This window comes from Pleurodeles waltl, chromosome 11, assembly GCF_031143425.1.
Source record: "Pleurodeles waltl isolate 20211129_DDA chromosome 11, aPleWal1.hap1.20221129, whole genome shotgun sequence".
Classification (NCBI taxonomy): domain Eukaryota; kingdom Metazoa; phylum Chordata; class Amphibia; order Caudata; family Salamandridae; genus Pleurodeles; species Pleurodeles waltl.
The window spans coordinates 359,186,798-359,203,786 of NC_090450.1; the positions used below are offsets into that span (position 1 = coordinate 359,186,798).

The 16,989-nt window shown below is 43.7% G+C and overlaps 1 protein-coding gene across 1 annotated transcript in view; it reads right to left on the reverse strand.

The window, feature by feature from the left end:
• The window catches only part of LOC138266621 (allantoinase, mitochondrial-like), a 1,999,095-nt gene that overhangs the window by 1,398,925 nt on the left and 583,181 nt on the right, over nt 1-16,989 (reverse strand). The window contains exon 4 of the mRNA XM_069215446.1: nt 7,021-7,135. Coding sequence (XP_069071547.1) covers nt 7,021-7,135 — 115 coding nt within the window. The remainder of the gene's footprint in view (nt 1-7,020; nt 7,136-16,989) is intronic.

The window sequence follows — 16,989 nt, forward strand, 5'->3', positions numbered from 1 at the left end:
CAGTCACCCCTCCTTGGATTCCCCTAGGTCTCTAGTTTTCAGAAATGTACAGGTTTGGTAGGTTTCCCTAGGTGCCGGCTGAGCTAGAGGCCAAAATCTACAGGTAGTCACTTCGCAAAAAACACCTCTGTTTTCTTCCAAAATTTTGGTGGTGTCCACGTTGCGCTTTGGGGCGTTTCCTGTCGCGGGCGCTAGGCCTACCCACGCAAGTGAGGTATCATTTTTATCGGGAGACTTGGGGGAACGCTGGGTGGAAGGAAATTTGTGGCTCCTCTCAGATTCCAGAACTTTCTGTCACTCAAATGTGAGGAAAATGCGTTTTTTTAGCCAAAATATGAGGTTTGCAAAGGATTCTGGGTAACAGAACCTGGTCCGAGCCCCGCCAGTCACCCCTCCTTGGATTCCCCTAGGTCTCTAGTTTTCAGAAATGCACAGGTTTGGTAGGTTTCCCTAGGTGGCGGCTGAGCTAGAGGCCAAAATCTACAGGTAGGCACTTTGCTAAAAACAGGTCTGTTTTCTGTGATGTGTCCACGTTGCGCTTTGGGGCGTTTCCTGTCGCGGGCGCTAGGCCTACCCACACAAGTGAGGTATCATTTTTATCGGGAGACGTGGGGGAACGCTGGGTGGAAGGACATTTGTGGCTCCTCTCAGATTCCAGAACTTTCTGCCACAGAAATGTGAGGAACATGTGTTTTTTTAGCCAAATTTTGAGGTTTGCAAAGGATTCTGGGTAACAGAACCTGGTCCGAGCCACACAAATCACCCCATCTTGGATTCCCCTAGGTCTCTAGTTTTCAGAAATGCACAGGTTTGGTAGGTTTCCCTAGGTGGCGGCTGAGCTAGAGGCCAAAATCTACAGGTAGGCACTTTGCTAAAAACAGGTCTGTTTTCTGTGATGTGTCCACGTTGCGCTTTGGTGCGTTTCCTGTTGCGGGCGCTAGGCCTACCCACACAAGTGAGGTATCATTTTTATCGGGAGACTTGGGGGAACATAGAATAGCAAAACAAGTGTTATTGCCCCTTGTCTTTCTCTACATTTTTCCCTTCCAAATGTAAGACAGTGTGTAAAAAAGACGTCTATTTGAGAAATGCCCTGTAATTCACATGCTAGTATGGGCAGCCCGGAATTCAGAGATGTGCAAATAACCACTGCTTCTCAACACCTTATCTTGTGCCCATTTTGGAAATACAAAGGTTTTCTTGATAGCTATTTTTTACTCTTTATATTTCAGCAAATGAATTGCTGTATACCCGGCATAGAATGAAAACCCACTGCAGGGTGCAGGTCATTTATTGGCTCTGGGTACCTAGAGTTCTTGATGAACCTACAAGCCCTATATATCCCCGCAACCAGAAGAGTCCAGCAGACGTAACGGTATATTGCTTTCGAAAATCTGACATTGCAGGAAAAAGTTACAGAGTAAAACTTAGAGAAAAATTGATGTTTTTTTCACCTCAATTTCAATATTTTTCTTTTTCAGTTGCTATTTTCTGTAGGAAACCCTTGTAGGATCTACACAAATTACCCCTTGCTGAATTCAGAATTTTGTCTACTTTTCAGAAATGTTGCGGTTTATGGGATCCAGCGTTGGTTTCATGCCCATTTCTGTCACTGACCGGAAGGAGGCTGAAAGCACAAAAAATCGTAAAAATGGGTATGTCCCAGTAAAATGCCAAAATTGGGTTGAAAAATTGGGTTTTCTGATTCAAGTCTGCCTGTTCCTGAAAGCTGGGAAGCTGGTGATTTTATCACCGCAAACCCTTTGTTGATGCCCTTTTCAGGGAAAAAACCACAAGCCTTCTTCTGCAGCCCATTTTTCCAAATTTTTTTTAAAAAATGAAATTTTCACTGTTTTTTGGCTAATTTCTTGGCCTCCTTCTGGGGAACCCACAAAGTCTGGGTACCTCTAGAATCCCTAGGATGTTGGAAAAAAAGGACGCAAATTTGGCATGGGTAGCTTATGTGAACAAAAAGTTATGAGGGCCTAAGCGCGAACTGCTCCAAATAGCCAAAAAAAGGCTCGGCACAGGAGGGGGAAAAGGCCTGGCAGCGAAGGGGTTAAGAATGGATAATATGATCTGGGGCTTATCGCCTGGAGTGGCACATTTACATGCAATTTGCTGCATATAATTGTGTTTTTTGGGCTCTCTGAATCAGATCGTTAAGGGCTTGTAGCTTCGTGTCTATGCCCACAATATGTTCAAGCATTATTCATAAGAGGTTCACTTGAATATCTTGTTTGTTGGCCTGATGTTTTATTGATGCTGACATGATGTCCAACATGGATAGGATTGCTCTCCACATACTAGCTGACACCTCTGCCTCTAAGATGCCAGGTGCAGTTTCTTCTTTGGTGTTACAATTTTGTTGTTGCAACTTTTGGGAATTACCTCCTCAGTACCCCGGTTGCTGCAACCACTTTCTTTGATTTGGTTGGCAAGTTCTACACTGTAGGGATTTTTCTTGTTGGAAGAACTACTCAAGCATCCAAGAAAGGATTTAAACTGACTGTAGTGTTGATAATTTTCTCCCCACCCTCCTCATGCCCGGAAAAAGGAAATTATGTGTTCTTATTTTGTAGGGTCCTGACATCATTTGTAAATGAATCCATATCTAAGAATTTGATTAGGGGTTTGTTCTTTGTTGCTGATTGCTTGGATCTAATCGTGAGTTTAAGCCCACCCAATTGCTGAAGTATAGGGATGAGATGGACTCAATCAGGCCGGCCCTACCTTTGTTCGCCTTCCTTTTCCCTAACATTGAAAATGATTAGTTTTGACAGATTTCACTTTGCTCTATAGGATTTCGTAACTTTAGTGGGTGGTTATTTGATGTAGAGGGGGATGCTCCCCGACTGCAGTTTGTGGATTTGTGTGCCCTTCAGGGGCATCTATTTTATCCTCTGACCTTAAATGTCAGGTCACTAAGAAATCAATTATTTTATACCCCTCTTTTTTGCAGGTACTACACGCTTGCTTTTCTTAAACTGAGTAGTGGGGAAGTCATCTAGACATGTAACTGAGGTATTTACCGGGTAGCTTTTCCTTGTTCTCTTTGGTAGCCATTTCCTTCCCCCACATGGGACCCCCCGAGACTTTCCAGATCACATGTCTCTCATCTTCTGATTTTTCCCTGATTTACTCAAGGGTATTTATACTTGGAGAGCTGCTGACCACCTTAACTTCCTGCTACCTATTTCAGTGTGAAAGCTCCTGGTACGAATCTGTAAAAGTCTACCGGGGCTTCCTACACTTGCTGACTGAACTTGTCACACTGCCCTGTTTCCAGGCCAGGCAGGATGGCACAAGCACCCCAGATAAAGTCCTGATCCCTTTGGCTCTCCGGAATTCCTTGCTTTTTTAGAGGGGGTGGAAGCCCACACACACACAAGCAGCACTAGCCTAATGCTGGTCGCTTCCATGCTGAGTGTGAGTTCTGAGGCATGTGGCCCACTGGAGTCCACCACCTCGCACCCACTTCGACAGTAGCCCGAGTGGTGCAGGGGTGAACGTTTATTCCAATATTTCAATATGTGGAGGCACGGCGCACAAGGCACTAAGATTGGGTTCTGAAACTGGTGGCTGGTGGGAGTGAAGTGTAGGGCAGGCAGTGAAGGACAGCCCTCACTTGTTTCGCTCACTTTGCCCATTGCATCTGTTTCGCCTGCTTCACCTGTTCACCTCACCTCGCTCTGGTCAGATCTGGTTCCACCTGTCGTCTGGCATCTGGCGTCACAGGCGTCACCGGTGGCTTGAGCGACTCGGACGGCTCAGACAGGCTCCGCGCTATGCTGTACTCAACTGCACTCTGCTCCGGCCCCCTGTGTACGAGGTGTTTTGTGCCCTGCCCTGCCTGGCGTCCGGCACCTAACACCTCACACCCCTGTCTGTGCACCTCCGCTGCTCAGCTCCTCTACTCCTCCTTCAGGAGTTGCTCCGAGGCACCGAGGCTTCTGCTTCCTCTGCATGCCCAACCTCAGGACTGGGGTATACCCAAACGATAGTGAGCATCTGGATACATGAGGATGTCCCTAGTATATGCAAATACATTTAACCAGGCAGTATAAATTAAATGCTGCTAGTGGGCTGCAGCACTCATAGTGTCACCCACTAAAATATCACTATAAAACAACTCTCCAGGGCTGCTCCTCCAGAGTGGGTAAACAACTTTAAACTGCCATTTTGACCTGGCGAACTAAACATTTTAATACGTATGTCACCCTAAGGAAGACCCTAAATACTCATAGGGCAGGGTGCATGATATTTAAAAAAGTAGGATTTGTTTATTTAATGTTTTATATGTCCTGTCAGTCAAAAATCCCAGAATAATGTTTCAATGTAGAAAGGCACCGATAGGAAAATACAGGGTTACATTATAACAACTTATAATGTTTAATTTCTGTTTGGACGCAGCTAGAAAAATTATTCAATGACTCATTCAAATATTAATTTATATTCCAACTTGATAGTCAAGTCAGATTTTATATTGCTCTTTTAGAAACTACACTTTTAGAAAGTTGTAATTTTGCTGCCTAAGCCAAAAAGGCCATTCTGTCAATGCTCAGTGTCATCTGACTGCTGAATGGCTCCCCTCTAGTGAGCTGTGAATTGCTGCCAGACAGTAGACAAGTGACCTGGGTGTGGAAAGGCGTTTCCACTACTAGAGCAAGATAGCCTAGGAGGTCGTGCCCAGCTCTTTTCTAACATTTAAAAGATACCCACCCTGTCACAGGCTAATTTAGCTCAAACCTATGTCTGCCTCCCTTCATCTTCATAGTCAGCTTGGCTTAAAACCCAGGGGGAAGGGGAAACTGCCCCACATCTGCTTTGAAGTTACCACAAGGCAGACTTTGCCCATGTCTACAGCTAAACATTGGGTGGGGGGCCAAGTGGGCTCTGAACATGGAAGGATGGCTTCTGCCATGTTGGTTTTAGGGAAAGAGGTGTTCTATGGGATAGCTTACAGTAAAACCCACAGGAAGCAGAAGTGGTAGGGTCACCCCTGGAAACATTTACCCCATTGGTTAGGGAGTGACCAGGAGTTTCCCCAACCATGGGCTCATATTAGGCATACACCTCTGTACCCTCCTTAGAACACTGATGGACCTGTGAAGAATAAAAAAAAGACTTCCCTCCTGTCTAAAGAACTTAAAAGACTGGACCTTCTTGCCTTGAAACCAAGATAGCAGAACTGCCTGTCAAGGGTCAGCTGGCTGACCTCCTGTTTGAGCTACAGGGACACAACAAGATTCCAGAGGCCTCTTTTCCTTTGACTACCTAGATGACCAGTTTCCAACTAGACCTGCCCTAGATTCTGCTTCTGGCCTCTGTTGGTGTGAGCTCTTTTCCTGACGTCATGGCCTACCACTCCCCAGGATGTTGGCCCTTAGCTGGTGTTAGAGTGTACTCCTCCTCTCCAAAGTGCAAAAGTTTGGACTTATAAATGTTTGCCAACTTTTCCTCCAAAGAACCAGCAGGAGACTGTGACTGATGTCAAGCTGAAGCTGTTGCCTTTAAATTGCTGGCAGGATTCAACACACTTTTTCCAGCTCTGATTTCCAGAAATGTGTCTAAGTCTGAACGTGGAGACCTCCATCAGTGCCTGACCCCAAGCAGTATTCCATCAACATCGACAGGGACTACAGACACCGCCTGCTCAGAGCTTTCATATCACTGCTGGTGGATATACCAGGATCCCACTCTCTAGAAACCCACCATCATTGAGCTCTTCTTTGGATCCAGCCTGCAGTTTGCCACACCAGTGACTCATTGTTTGTTTCCTTTTCTCAGGAAAGTAGTAAACTTTCCACCGGGTTGAACCTGGTCCCTGTTTCCGCCCCACACTCCATCTCAATTGGCCTCAACTTTTGACTTTGACTCAGTTTAGAGGGACCAGATAACCGTGGTTGGCACTTCGTGCTTTTTTGGTGCTATTTTCAATTCAATCTGTAAAAATTCATGTCTCTGGTTCCACTTATTGGATTTGGTCATTTTGGTGTGAACTTACATATTAAAATATTCTCTATTTTTCTAAAATGGTCCGGGTTTCTTCTTGTGCTGTGTTTTCACTTTATTACTGTTTGAGTACTGCATAAATACTTTACACATTGCCTCAAAGTTAAGCATGACTGCTTTGTGTTAAACAATCAGGGGCGTAAACAAAGGTTTATTTGGTGACTTGTGGTTTACCCTGCCAAGTATTCTAATGTATTTGAGGTGGGTTCATACTCCCCTCAACTAATATTCTTAATAGTTCAATTGCTTAAAGGGTTGTATGATTGGGTATTAGATACCCAATATGATTGCTACTTGTCTAGCTACAGTTGCCTATCTAGATAATCATGATTTATTGCCACTATACAAATATGAACTTGTCATTATGACAATAAGGACATAATGTGGCTCAAAACATACTGTGTTGAATACATTTAGTCACAAATAAAAGAAGAATTCCCACACCTGAAAATGCTACTGGTGGCATTACTTTTTCCACTCATATGTTTAGTGATAGTTTATATGGTTATTGTTTGGGACCTCTCTAAGTAAGCAGCAGCACACGCAAGCATTTAGCTTGACAGCACAATGACTCAGGTGATCATTCACCAGCTCCTGTTCAGGCCATATGTCAGCACCCAAAACATACAGCAATTCATACATATGGGATGGATGGCAGTGACGAGGAAGGGACTGCAATTAAAATTCCACTAAACTTCCAATTAAACTTCAAAACCTCACCTGTGGATGAAATGTATAGCGCAAACTTCTGTTGTGGGAAACTTTCCTGTTAACTCTTTTTTGTGGCAGAATTATTTTACAAAAGTACTTTCTGTGGGCTCTTTCTTCTGTAAAACCTACTTTTTTTATCAGGTTCTTTATTGGCTGGCTTTTTTAATCCATTATAAGATAAATCAAATATGTTGACAACAGCAACATTTATGTATTCAGTATATCCCTAGTGATACCCAACAAAATCCTCAAGACTGCTGCATTCTACTGATCATCACCTGGAATAACACAAACCTGGTTGCCAGGAACCATGCCTCCCCAAAATGCTACATCCACGTGGCACTGCGCCTCTGCAGCTTGAAGCTTGGTCTTAAAGTTGGGCAAGTTGGTGGTGGGTGGGAGACTGTTCCTGCAAAACCATGGAGAACAGACATTTAGTGATTAAGCATTAAGTATTGGGCTTCAATTTATATACCGCATATTTAAATATTAAAAAAGCCATTGTGTATGTCACTTTGCATCCGTGGATTTTTGTATATGTTTATGTTCATAATAGAAAGAAACTAAGAGCCCAATTTAGGGGCTTTTCACAAGGGTACATTTACTAATTGATAAATCTTAACATTTAATTTTACTCTTACACTTTGTAGTAAATTTACTACTTTAGGCTCTTCACCATTTACACGTGTAAATGTACTACAAAGTGTAGGCTTACATGTGTCTACTCTAAAACCAGAGAGAGGAGCCTAATTTACAAGTGTAAAGTTACTATTTGCTAAATTTACACATATAGGTGGACATCTTCAAAGCTGGGGTGAAGATCTTCCTATGGTACAGTAAAGGGAAACGTTAAAATGTTTATTTCTGTTTAAATAAAATTAGTACACATTTAAGATAAAATGTAATTATTTAAATAATTAAAACATGCTACACCTTTATTAACTTAATTTTGAATAACATTTAAGTATTTGAACATATTAAATTACAATTATTTCTCTTAAGGATTAATTAAAACAATCACACCTAAAGTATACAATTTATATTGACTTAATATGCAGTAAAAAGTATTAAACATTATGGGGGTTATTCTAACTTTGGAGGAGGTGTTAATCCGTCCCAAAAGTGACGGAAAAGTGACGGATTTACCACCAGCCGTATTACGAGTCCATTATATCCTATGGAACTCGTAATACGGCTGGTGGTATATCCGTCACTTTACCGTCACTTTTGGGACGGATTAACACTCATCCAAAGTTAGAATAACCCCCTATGTTTAGAATTAACTTAAATTAGTTCCTATGGGCTTTTATTGTGAGTCCTGCCTCAGTTATTTCCTATGAGATGTTTTTGGAGTATCAGTGGTTGGCCATGTGTGGTGCTGGAATAACTCCAGCTCTGAGCAGGAGCACATTTAGTACTGTTAAGGGTCTTTTATGTCTATAATCACTATAGATGTGAGGTTTATGAATAGCAACAGACTTACATTTTTTGTGGGTGAGTGCATGTCCCTCACTGAACCCTGTCCCTGGCCCTCTTGTACCCTCCCCTTACTCCTCCCTATCCCATACCCTTTATTCTCAAATGTTCCCTATTTACCATCTACTCCCTCATGTCCCTCATGCATTTACAACTTTAATGTATATTTAGGTGTACAGAGATCTCCGCAGAAGGGTTAGAGACCAACGTTCATAAAAAATATCGGAGGCAGAGACGCAGACCTCTGCATGTAGGTTTGTAAATACCATTCTGTAGTATGTTAGTAGTGCTATTGTGGTACTATGTAACATACTACAAAGTGCACAATTCGAATAAGCACTTTCGAGATTGATAGGGTTTTTCTTAACAAATGGACAAAGTACCCTGTTCACCAAACACACAGTCTTCCCACCCTATTCAGGATTGGGATGACTGTCAGCTTTTCGTCAATGGAGCCCCCATTGGCTTTGTCAATGAAAAGTGTCTTCCGATGGCCTGACAGAGTAGATGCGATCAGAAGAAGGATATTACACTACCCACCCTATTTAGAGTGGACAGTGTGATGTGTTTTTCTGCCCAACATCATGAGATATAACCTGGCAGTGAGGGACACAAAAACAAATTATGATCCCTGGACTCAAAGGAAAAACGGCTGGGTGTGGGTGTCTTTTTATATGTTTTTCACTAATAAACTCCCACTTCCAGAATTTGCTTATGACAAACAAACAATTCAGCAAAGTTTGGTGAAAGTCCATCGTGCCAATGGCAACTGTTCACCAATCTTTTTGTACCTTGGCGGAAACCACAATGACTATGGTTCCTGTTAAAGAACACCAACCTCCAATGGGTCTGTGGTGATCTCTAAATTTCACAGATGGTAGTCTGTGATGGAGGCAGATGTAATGTACTCCACCACTCTGGCGAACTGTATTCAATCTAGGATATGTTAGATCAGGCCCTGAGTTTTTGCCTAAACGTAGAGGATGAGAAATGTGTGAGATTTGGAGTAGCAGTTTGTGATCAAGGATTAGGTATAAGAAATAAGTGATAATTATTGATTGTGAGGGGTGAGGAATGAGGGATCATAGATGAGCACTGAGGCATAAGGAGTGTCAGGTGAGAAATGTTGGAGGAATATTGAGGGATAAAAAAATTATAGAAACATGATGAGATGTGAGAAGTGAAATACTGGGTAAGGAAGGATGAATACTAAAGAAGGATGAGTAAGGAGTGAAGGATGAGGAGGAAGATGAGGGGGAGAGGAATGATGAATGATTACTCCGGGATGAGGAGAGAAGAATGAGTGAGGACTGGGGTGTAATGGGTGGCGTGTAACAAATGAGGTACGGTGTTTAATGGATGAGAAGTAACAGATGAGGACTGAAGGATAAGGAGTGAGCGATGAGGAATGAGAAGTGAGCGATGGGGAACGAGAATGCCCTAAACAGGGTGTTCTATCATTGAACTTATGCTACTTTACCTTTATGCACTAACAACAAGCCTTTACACCAAAAGACACTGCAATTAAAAATAAAAATACAGCCCGGCCGGCTTTAGGGTGGTGGGAGCGGTGTGGCCGCACTGAGTGCTGACCTGGATTGGGGGCCTGACCTCAGGGTGGGTGCTGTGTTTAGCAATGACTTATAAAACTTGCAATTTAAAAGCACCTGCTCAAAGGTTTCTTGTGCATCCAGCCTTCAGGAAACAATTAAATGTTAAGATACCTCATTTGATTAATGTTCCTGCTAGGGAGAGAGATGGGAGTTTTGTCTAGCTGCATCTTTGACTCTCTATAAAGTAACATAGAGGGTTAAAATGTCTGCTGCAAAGAACAGAACTATATTTTATGTGGATAGCTGAGTGGATTAGTAAAGCCAGCCTTTGCAAGCGCTTTAAAACAAATGAATGTATGTGAAAGGGCAGCTATGTAGAGATGAGGGGCACATTTGCCGGGTAGTAGTGAGTGAATCAGAGGAGGTGGTCATAGAGTGGGGCGCCAAAAAAGACTGTTGCACACGGCACCGCCAGTGCCAAAGCTGGCCCTGAATACAGCCATCATCAGGAGTCGGGTTCAAGACCTCGTTGTTAGTGTCTGATGTGTAATTCCAACCAGGCCAACAGCTACTGCTATATTTAACAATGAAAATAACGCAGAGGTAACGTTAAGGCCCACATTATGAGTTGGGTGCAAACTCTCATTTGTACTTGCTTTGGTACTGAAACTTGGACCAAATTGTATACTCAAGAGATTTTTGTCCACAGGAATTTTAATAAGTAAAACTTGACACAAACCATTAGTGCACATAAGTGTACATTTTCAGTTCAACCCCTTCGCTGCCAGGCCTTTTCCCCCCTCAGGTGCTGAGCCTTTTTTGGGCTGTTTGAGGTAGTTCTTGCTTAGGCCCTCATAACTATTTGTCCACATAAGGTATCCATGCCAAATTTGCATCCTTTTATTTCAACATCCTAGGGATTCTAAAGGTACCCAGAGTCTGTGTGTTCCCCTAGAGGACATCAAGAAATTAGCCAAAATACAGCTATTCTTTTTCTTCACAAAATTGGGAAATAAGTGCTGCAGAAGAAAGCATGTGTTTTTTCCCCTGAAAATGACATCAACAAACAGTTTGCAGTGCTAAAAATCAACATCTTCCCCGCTTTCATGGACAGGCAGACTTGAATCAGAAAATCCAACTTTTTAACACAATTTTGGCATTTTACTGGGACATACCCCAGTTTTACTCTTTTTTGTGCTTTCAGCCTCCTTCCAGTTAGTAACTGAAATGGCTGTGTAACCAATGCTGGATCCCGGACAGCTAAAAAGTTCTGAAAAGTAGACAAAATCCAGAATTTAATCAAGGGGTCATTTGTGTAGATCCTTCAAGGTTTTCCTACAGAAAGTAACAGCTAAAATAAAAATATATTATAATTGAGGTGAAAAAAGAGCAGTTGCTGTCCACTTTTTCTTCTATAACTTTTTCCAGCTATGGCATATTTTAAAAAGCAATATACCGTTATGTCTGCTGGACTCTTCTGATTGTGGGGATATATAGGGCTTGTAGGTTCATCAAGAACCCTAGGCACCCAAAGCCAATAAATGAGCTGCACCTTGCAATGAGTTTTCATTTTATACCGGGTATACAGCAATTCATTTGATGAAATATAAAGAGTGAAAAATAGGTATCAAGGGAACCTTTGTGTTTCCAAAATGGGCACAAGATAAGGTGTTGAGAAGCAGTGGCTATTTGAACATCTCTGAATTTCGGGGTCCCCGTGATAGCACGTGAATTAACTGACGTTTCTCAAATGGACTTCTTTTTTGACACACTGTCTTACATTTGGAAGAAAAAAATTCAGAGAAAGACAGGGCAATAGCACTTTTTCTTCTATTCTGTGTTCCCCCAAGTTTCCCAATAAAAATGGTACCTCACTTGGGTGGATAGACCTAGTGCCCGCGACAGGAAACGCAACATGGACACATCACATTTTTACATTGAAATCTGACGTGTTTTTGGGAAAGTGCCGAGCTGTAGATTTTGGCCTCTAGCTCAGCCGGCACCTAGGGAAACCTAGCAAACCTCTGCATTTTTTTAAACTATACACCTAGGGGAATCCAGGATGAGGTGACTTGTGGGGCTCTCACCAGGTTCTGTAACCCAGAATCCTGTGCAAATCTTACAATTTGGATTAAAAAAACACTTTTTCCACATATTTCAGTGATGGAGAATTCTGGAATCTGAGAGGAGCCACAAGCCTCCTTGCACCCAGCATTCCTCCAAGTCTCTTTATAAAAATGTTACTGCACTTGTATGATTGGGCCTAGTGATGCGACAGGAGATGCCCCAAAACACAACATGGACACATCACATCTTCCCAAAGAAACCACCTGTTTTTGCAAAGTGCCTAGCTGTGGATTTTGGCTCCTAGCTCAGGTGGCACCGAGGGAAACCTAGCAAACCTATACATTTTTGAAAACTAGACATATAGGGGAATTCAGAATGGGGTGACTTGTGGGGCTCGCACCAAGTTCTGTCACCCAGAATCCTTTGCAAACCTCAAAATTTGTCTACAAAAAAACTTTTCCCTCACAATTCGGTGCTGCAAAGTTCTGGAATCTGAGAGGAGCCATAAACTTCCTTCCACCCAGCATTCCCCCAAGTCCCCTTATAAAAATGGTTCCTCACTTATGTTGGTAGGCCTAGTTCCTGCGTCAGGAAACGCCCGAAAACGCAACATGGACACATCAAATTTTTACATTGAAAACTGACGTGTTTTTTGGAAAGTGCCTAGCTGTGGATTTTGGTATCTAGCTCAGCCGGAACCTAGAAAAACCTTCCAAACCTGTGTATTTTTTCAAACTAGACACCTAGGGGAACCCAGGATGGGGTAACTTGTGGCGCTCTCACCAGGTTCTGTTACCCAGAATCCTTTGCAAACTTCAAAATGTGGCAAAAAAACACATTTTCCTCACATTTCGAATATAGAAAGTTCTGGAATCTGAGAGGAGCCACAAATTTAATTCCACCAACTATTCCCCAAAGTCTCCCAGTAAAAATGGTACCTCATTGTGTGGGTGGGCCTAGTGCCCGTAACAGGAAATGCCCCAAAACACAACATGGACATATAAAAATTATCTATTACAAAACTTCCTGTTTTTGCAAGGGGGCACCTGTGTTTTTGGCCTTGGGCTCAGCAGCCATCTCGGGAAACCTACCAAACTCAGATGTTTCTGAAAAGTAGACACCTGAGGGAGTCCAGTGAGGTGTGACGTGCCTGGATTCCCCAGTGGTTTCTTACCCAGAATCCTCTGCAAACCTCTAACCTAGCAAAAAAAACAAATTTCCCTTCTATTTCTCTGTGGGATCACCATACCAGCACACGTTTCCTACCATCCAACGTTCCCCTCAGTCTCCCGATAAAAATGATACCTCACTTGTGTAGGTGGACCAAGAGCTTGTGACAGTGAAGGGCCCAAAACATGTCGAAATTGAGAGAGAACCAAAGCGGGTTCAAAAGGGCAATTTGAAAAAAACTTTTTGGGCTGATAAGTGGGGTAGAATTTTTATTGGTATAGATGCGACTATGCTGGGTAGTAGGAATTTTGTGGATTCCTGCAGATTCCAGAAGGTTCGATCACAAAAATGGAGGGAAAATGCATGATTTCAAGCAAGGTTGGAGGTTTGCATGGCATCATGGGTAAGAAAATGGTGTGGGGTGCATGTGAAGCACAGCACTCCGGACTCACCCAGATGTTTAGTTTTCAGATGTGTTTGTAAGTCTGGTAGATTTTTGTAGGTGGCAGCGTCCCAAAGTCCAAAAATTGCAGCTGCTCATCATTTCAAGTGGGACGATATTGAGAGTTAGTCATGCTGCCTTGGCCCAAATGTAAAATCAAAACCCAAAGTAATCAAATGTCCTCTTGCTTGCCGTTGGGATAAGATCCTTTAGTTTGCAGTGTGGGCTGAAAGACTGTTACCACCTTCCGTTGGAATGGGGGCATAGCCATCCTGGTTGGAAGCTCCCACCCCTCTATTTTTTTCTTTTAATTTCCTGGCATCTAGTAGGCCTTCTGCCCCCCCCCCCCGGGGAGTGGATTGGGGGTAATTGCCCCATCTGCCCACTGGTGAGCAGAACAACTTTGTACCCATTTATTTGTGGTGGGGGTATGGCCATACCCCCATCCTAGTTTTTTTAAACAAATACTTCCCAGGTGTCTAGTGGGCTTTCTGCCCCCCTTGGGGGCAAAAAGGCCTAGTAAAAAGGAAATACAGATGTTTCCTTCCTTCTGAGGTGCGCCGCCACCACTGCTATTACCTTCGTGAAGACCCGAGGTGCAGAGGTAAGACCAAAAGGAAGGACCGCAAACTGGTAGTGTTGCGATACTACCTTAAACCGGAGATGTTTCCTGTGCGACTTCAGAATAGGGATGTGAAAATAAGCATTCTGCAAGTTGATAGACTCCATCCAGTCTTCCTTGTCCAATGCAAGAAGCACCTATGTTAGGGTCAGCATTTTGAACTTTTCCTGTTTGGGGAACCAGTTCAAAATCGTCCGTTCCAATATAGGCCTCAATACTTCTTGGGAATCAAGAAATACCTTGAATAAAATACCTGACCCCTTTCCTGCTCCGGAACCAACTCCACTGCACCCTTTAACAGAAGGCTCTGCACCTCCTGTTGAAGCAACAGGAGATGCTCTTTTGAGCAAAATGAATGACGGGGAGGGAAGGGGGAGAGAACTCCCGAAAGGGAAGAGCATAACCTTTTCTCACTACACTCAACACCCAAGAGTTCGATGTTATTAACCCCCACTTGTGGAGAAAATGAAACAACCTCCACCTCTGGGCAGCACATGCTGGTAAATGGGGTGAGAACTAGGGCTGCTTCCCTGGCTGGATTCCCCCAAAGGATGAAGAGGAGGAGGAAGGCTGCTGAATGGATCCTTGCATTTTAACTTTTCCATGACCCCTATAGGACCTGTTGAGAGAGTTGGAAGGCTATTGAATGTGGAACTGCTGCCTCCCACAAAATGATGCCCACGTCCCAACCCTCTGAACCTACGGAATGGTCTGAAGGTTGTGGATGATGCCTGAAGACCCAAAGATTTCACAGTAGCTCTACTATCTTTGAACCTTTCCAGGGCTAAGTCTGCCTTTGCACCAAACAGCCTGCCACTATCAAAAGGGAGGTCCATCAATTTAGCTTGCACATCCAAGGAAAAACCAGAACCTTTGAGCCAAGCATGCCTCCTAGTTGCAATTGAAGTCCCCATGGCTATAGCAACTGAGTCTGCATTGTTCAGGCCTGACTGAATCACTTGTATGGATGCCGCTTGACTATCCTGTAACAGTTCAGCAAATTGTCCCTGTACTTCCTGTGGTAACTTGGGGACCCCCTCCTTCGCCGTATCCATTAGGGCATAAATGTATCTCCCTAGTACACAAGTCACATTTAATTATTTTAAAGCCATGCTCCCTGAGGAGAAGCACTGCTTTGCTGACTGCACCATACGATTTGACTCCCTATCCGCTGTTTTGTAAGGAATGATCCCAGAGCTGATCTTGAGGAACAAGAAGTTTGCACTACCAAGCTTTCCGGTGTTGGGTCAAAAATTGTGGGTCACCTGGAGCAATGTTATACCTCCTGGCTAAAGTCTTTGAAACCACAGAAGTAGTGACTGGTTTCTTTCATATCTCCAATATGGGTTCCGGCAAGGCATCATTGAGTGAAAGAAGGGGCTCTTAAGATGAAGCTGATGGATGCAGAACCTCTGTCAGAATATTGGTCTTTATCTCTGACGTAGGCAGAGGCCATTCTAAAAATTCTGCTGCCTTCCTAATCACCCCATGGTAGGTCATCACTTCTGATGAGAGCTCACCTCCAGAGGATAAAAGCTCCCACTCAGAGGATGTATCCAACCCACTAGCAGTATCTAGTCCCTGCTATTCATCTGAAGGGGCAGGAATTTCCCCTTTTTCCAGCTGTTGCTGTTCTTCTAGATACTGCTGCTCTTCCAGAAGTCTGAAGGCCTTCCTTCTAGATCTTAGCCCAGACTCCAAACACGGTGTTGATAAAGAGTTCACTGACGTTGACGACGCCCCTAAGGAGAAGGCAAAAAATGGAGGGGGAAGAGGAGCCGGATCCATTGCCCTATTAAAAATGCTAAACCTAGCATTTAGGAACAAAGACGGATCTGTTCCCTGAGTCAGAAAGGCAAGATACCCTTGTTCCCCCTGTGGTGGCTGGGCTGGATCTGACACCTGAGCCTCAAACTCCTGACCTTGGGAGGATGCAGGGGAAAAATGAGCCGCTGGACTCGTAGACGACACCGAAATCTCTACCAAAGTCAGTGCTGGTGACACCTCAGCTGACTGCGGTTGGGTAGACAAGGTGGGACTGACTTCCCAAGTCGTGAGGCACCATGGTCTTGAAGTCAGAGATACCGACCGATCTCTGGACGAATGGTGATGTGGCTCATGTCGTCGACGTCGCTCTTGTGGGACCTTGATGATCTGTGCAACAAAATGTCCCGATTTCAGGATCTACAACGTCCTCTTTTCTCTTTCTTTGCTTTAGAGAGAAAGAGCTTTGGCCTCCCTTTCTTTTAGAGTCTTTGGATTCATGCACTGGGCGTGGAGAGCTAGGAAAAATAATTCTGTCAAATGCTGGCCCATTGGGAGAATTCATAAGGTAAGGAATCCACAGGTAGTTGTATCCATCAGAAATGTCTATTCTCACCCTCTCAGAGGGTTCAACCTATCCTGTGTTTTTCTAATCTCTGAGTGTCATGATAAAGGCATGTCATGGGCTTGTGACAGCAGGAAGTTTCTGTGCACTAATAGAACCACTAGGCTCTTGCTCTTAACTGGCTCAGGATTTACCGGTTCATTTTAAAGTAGACCATCCTCCCAGCCAACATAGTTTTTCCTGACCACCCCATTGCTGACCTGTTCCTGGACTTCCTTCTGAAGTCCCTGAAGCATAGGGCATTCTTCTTGTGCTTTGCAAAATCATCCCAGGTAGGCCCCTCAGTAGCAAACATTACAGCTCTCTAAGTGACACAGACTCCAGCACATGGTCCAGTTCAAGAGTCTCATCCTCCTCTCCCTTTGGAGCAAAAGTGATGGTCTCCACAGCCACTGTCCTCCCAGAGTGTGCTGTTTCCTGTAAGTTACATTGTTCTGGTCCCTGCAAATCATAAAATATCCCAGCCTCACTCTGATACTGTTATGTACCCCGTGCTCTAGCCAGCACAGCTGACAATGGCCAAGCCTTGAAGACTTCTAGACCT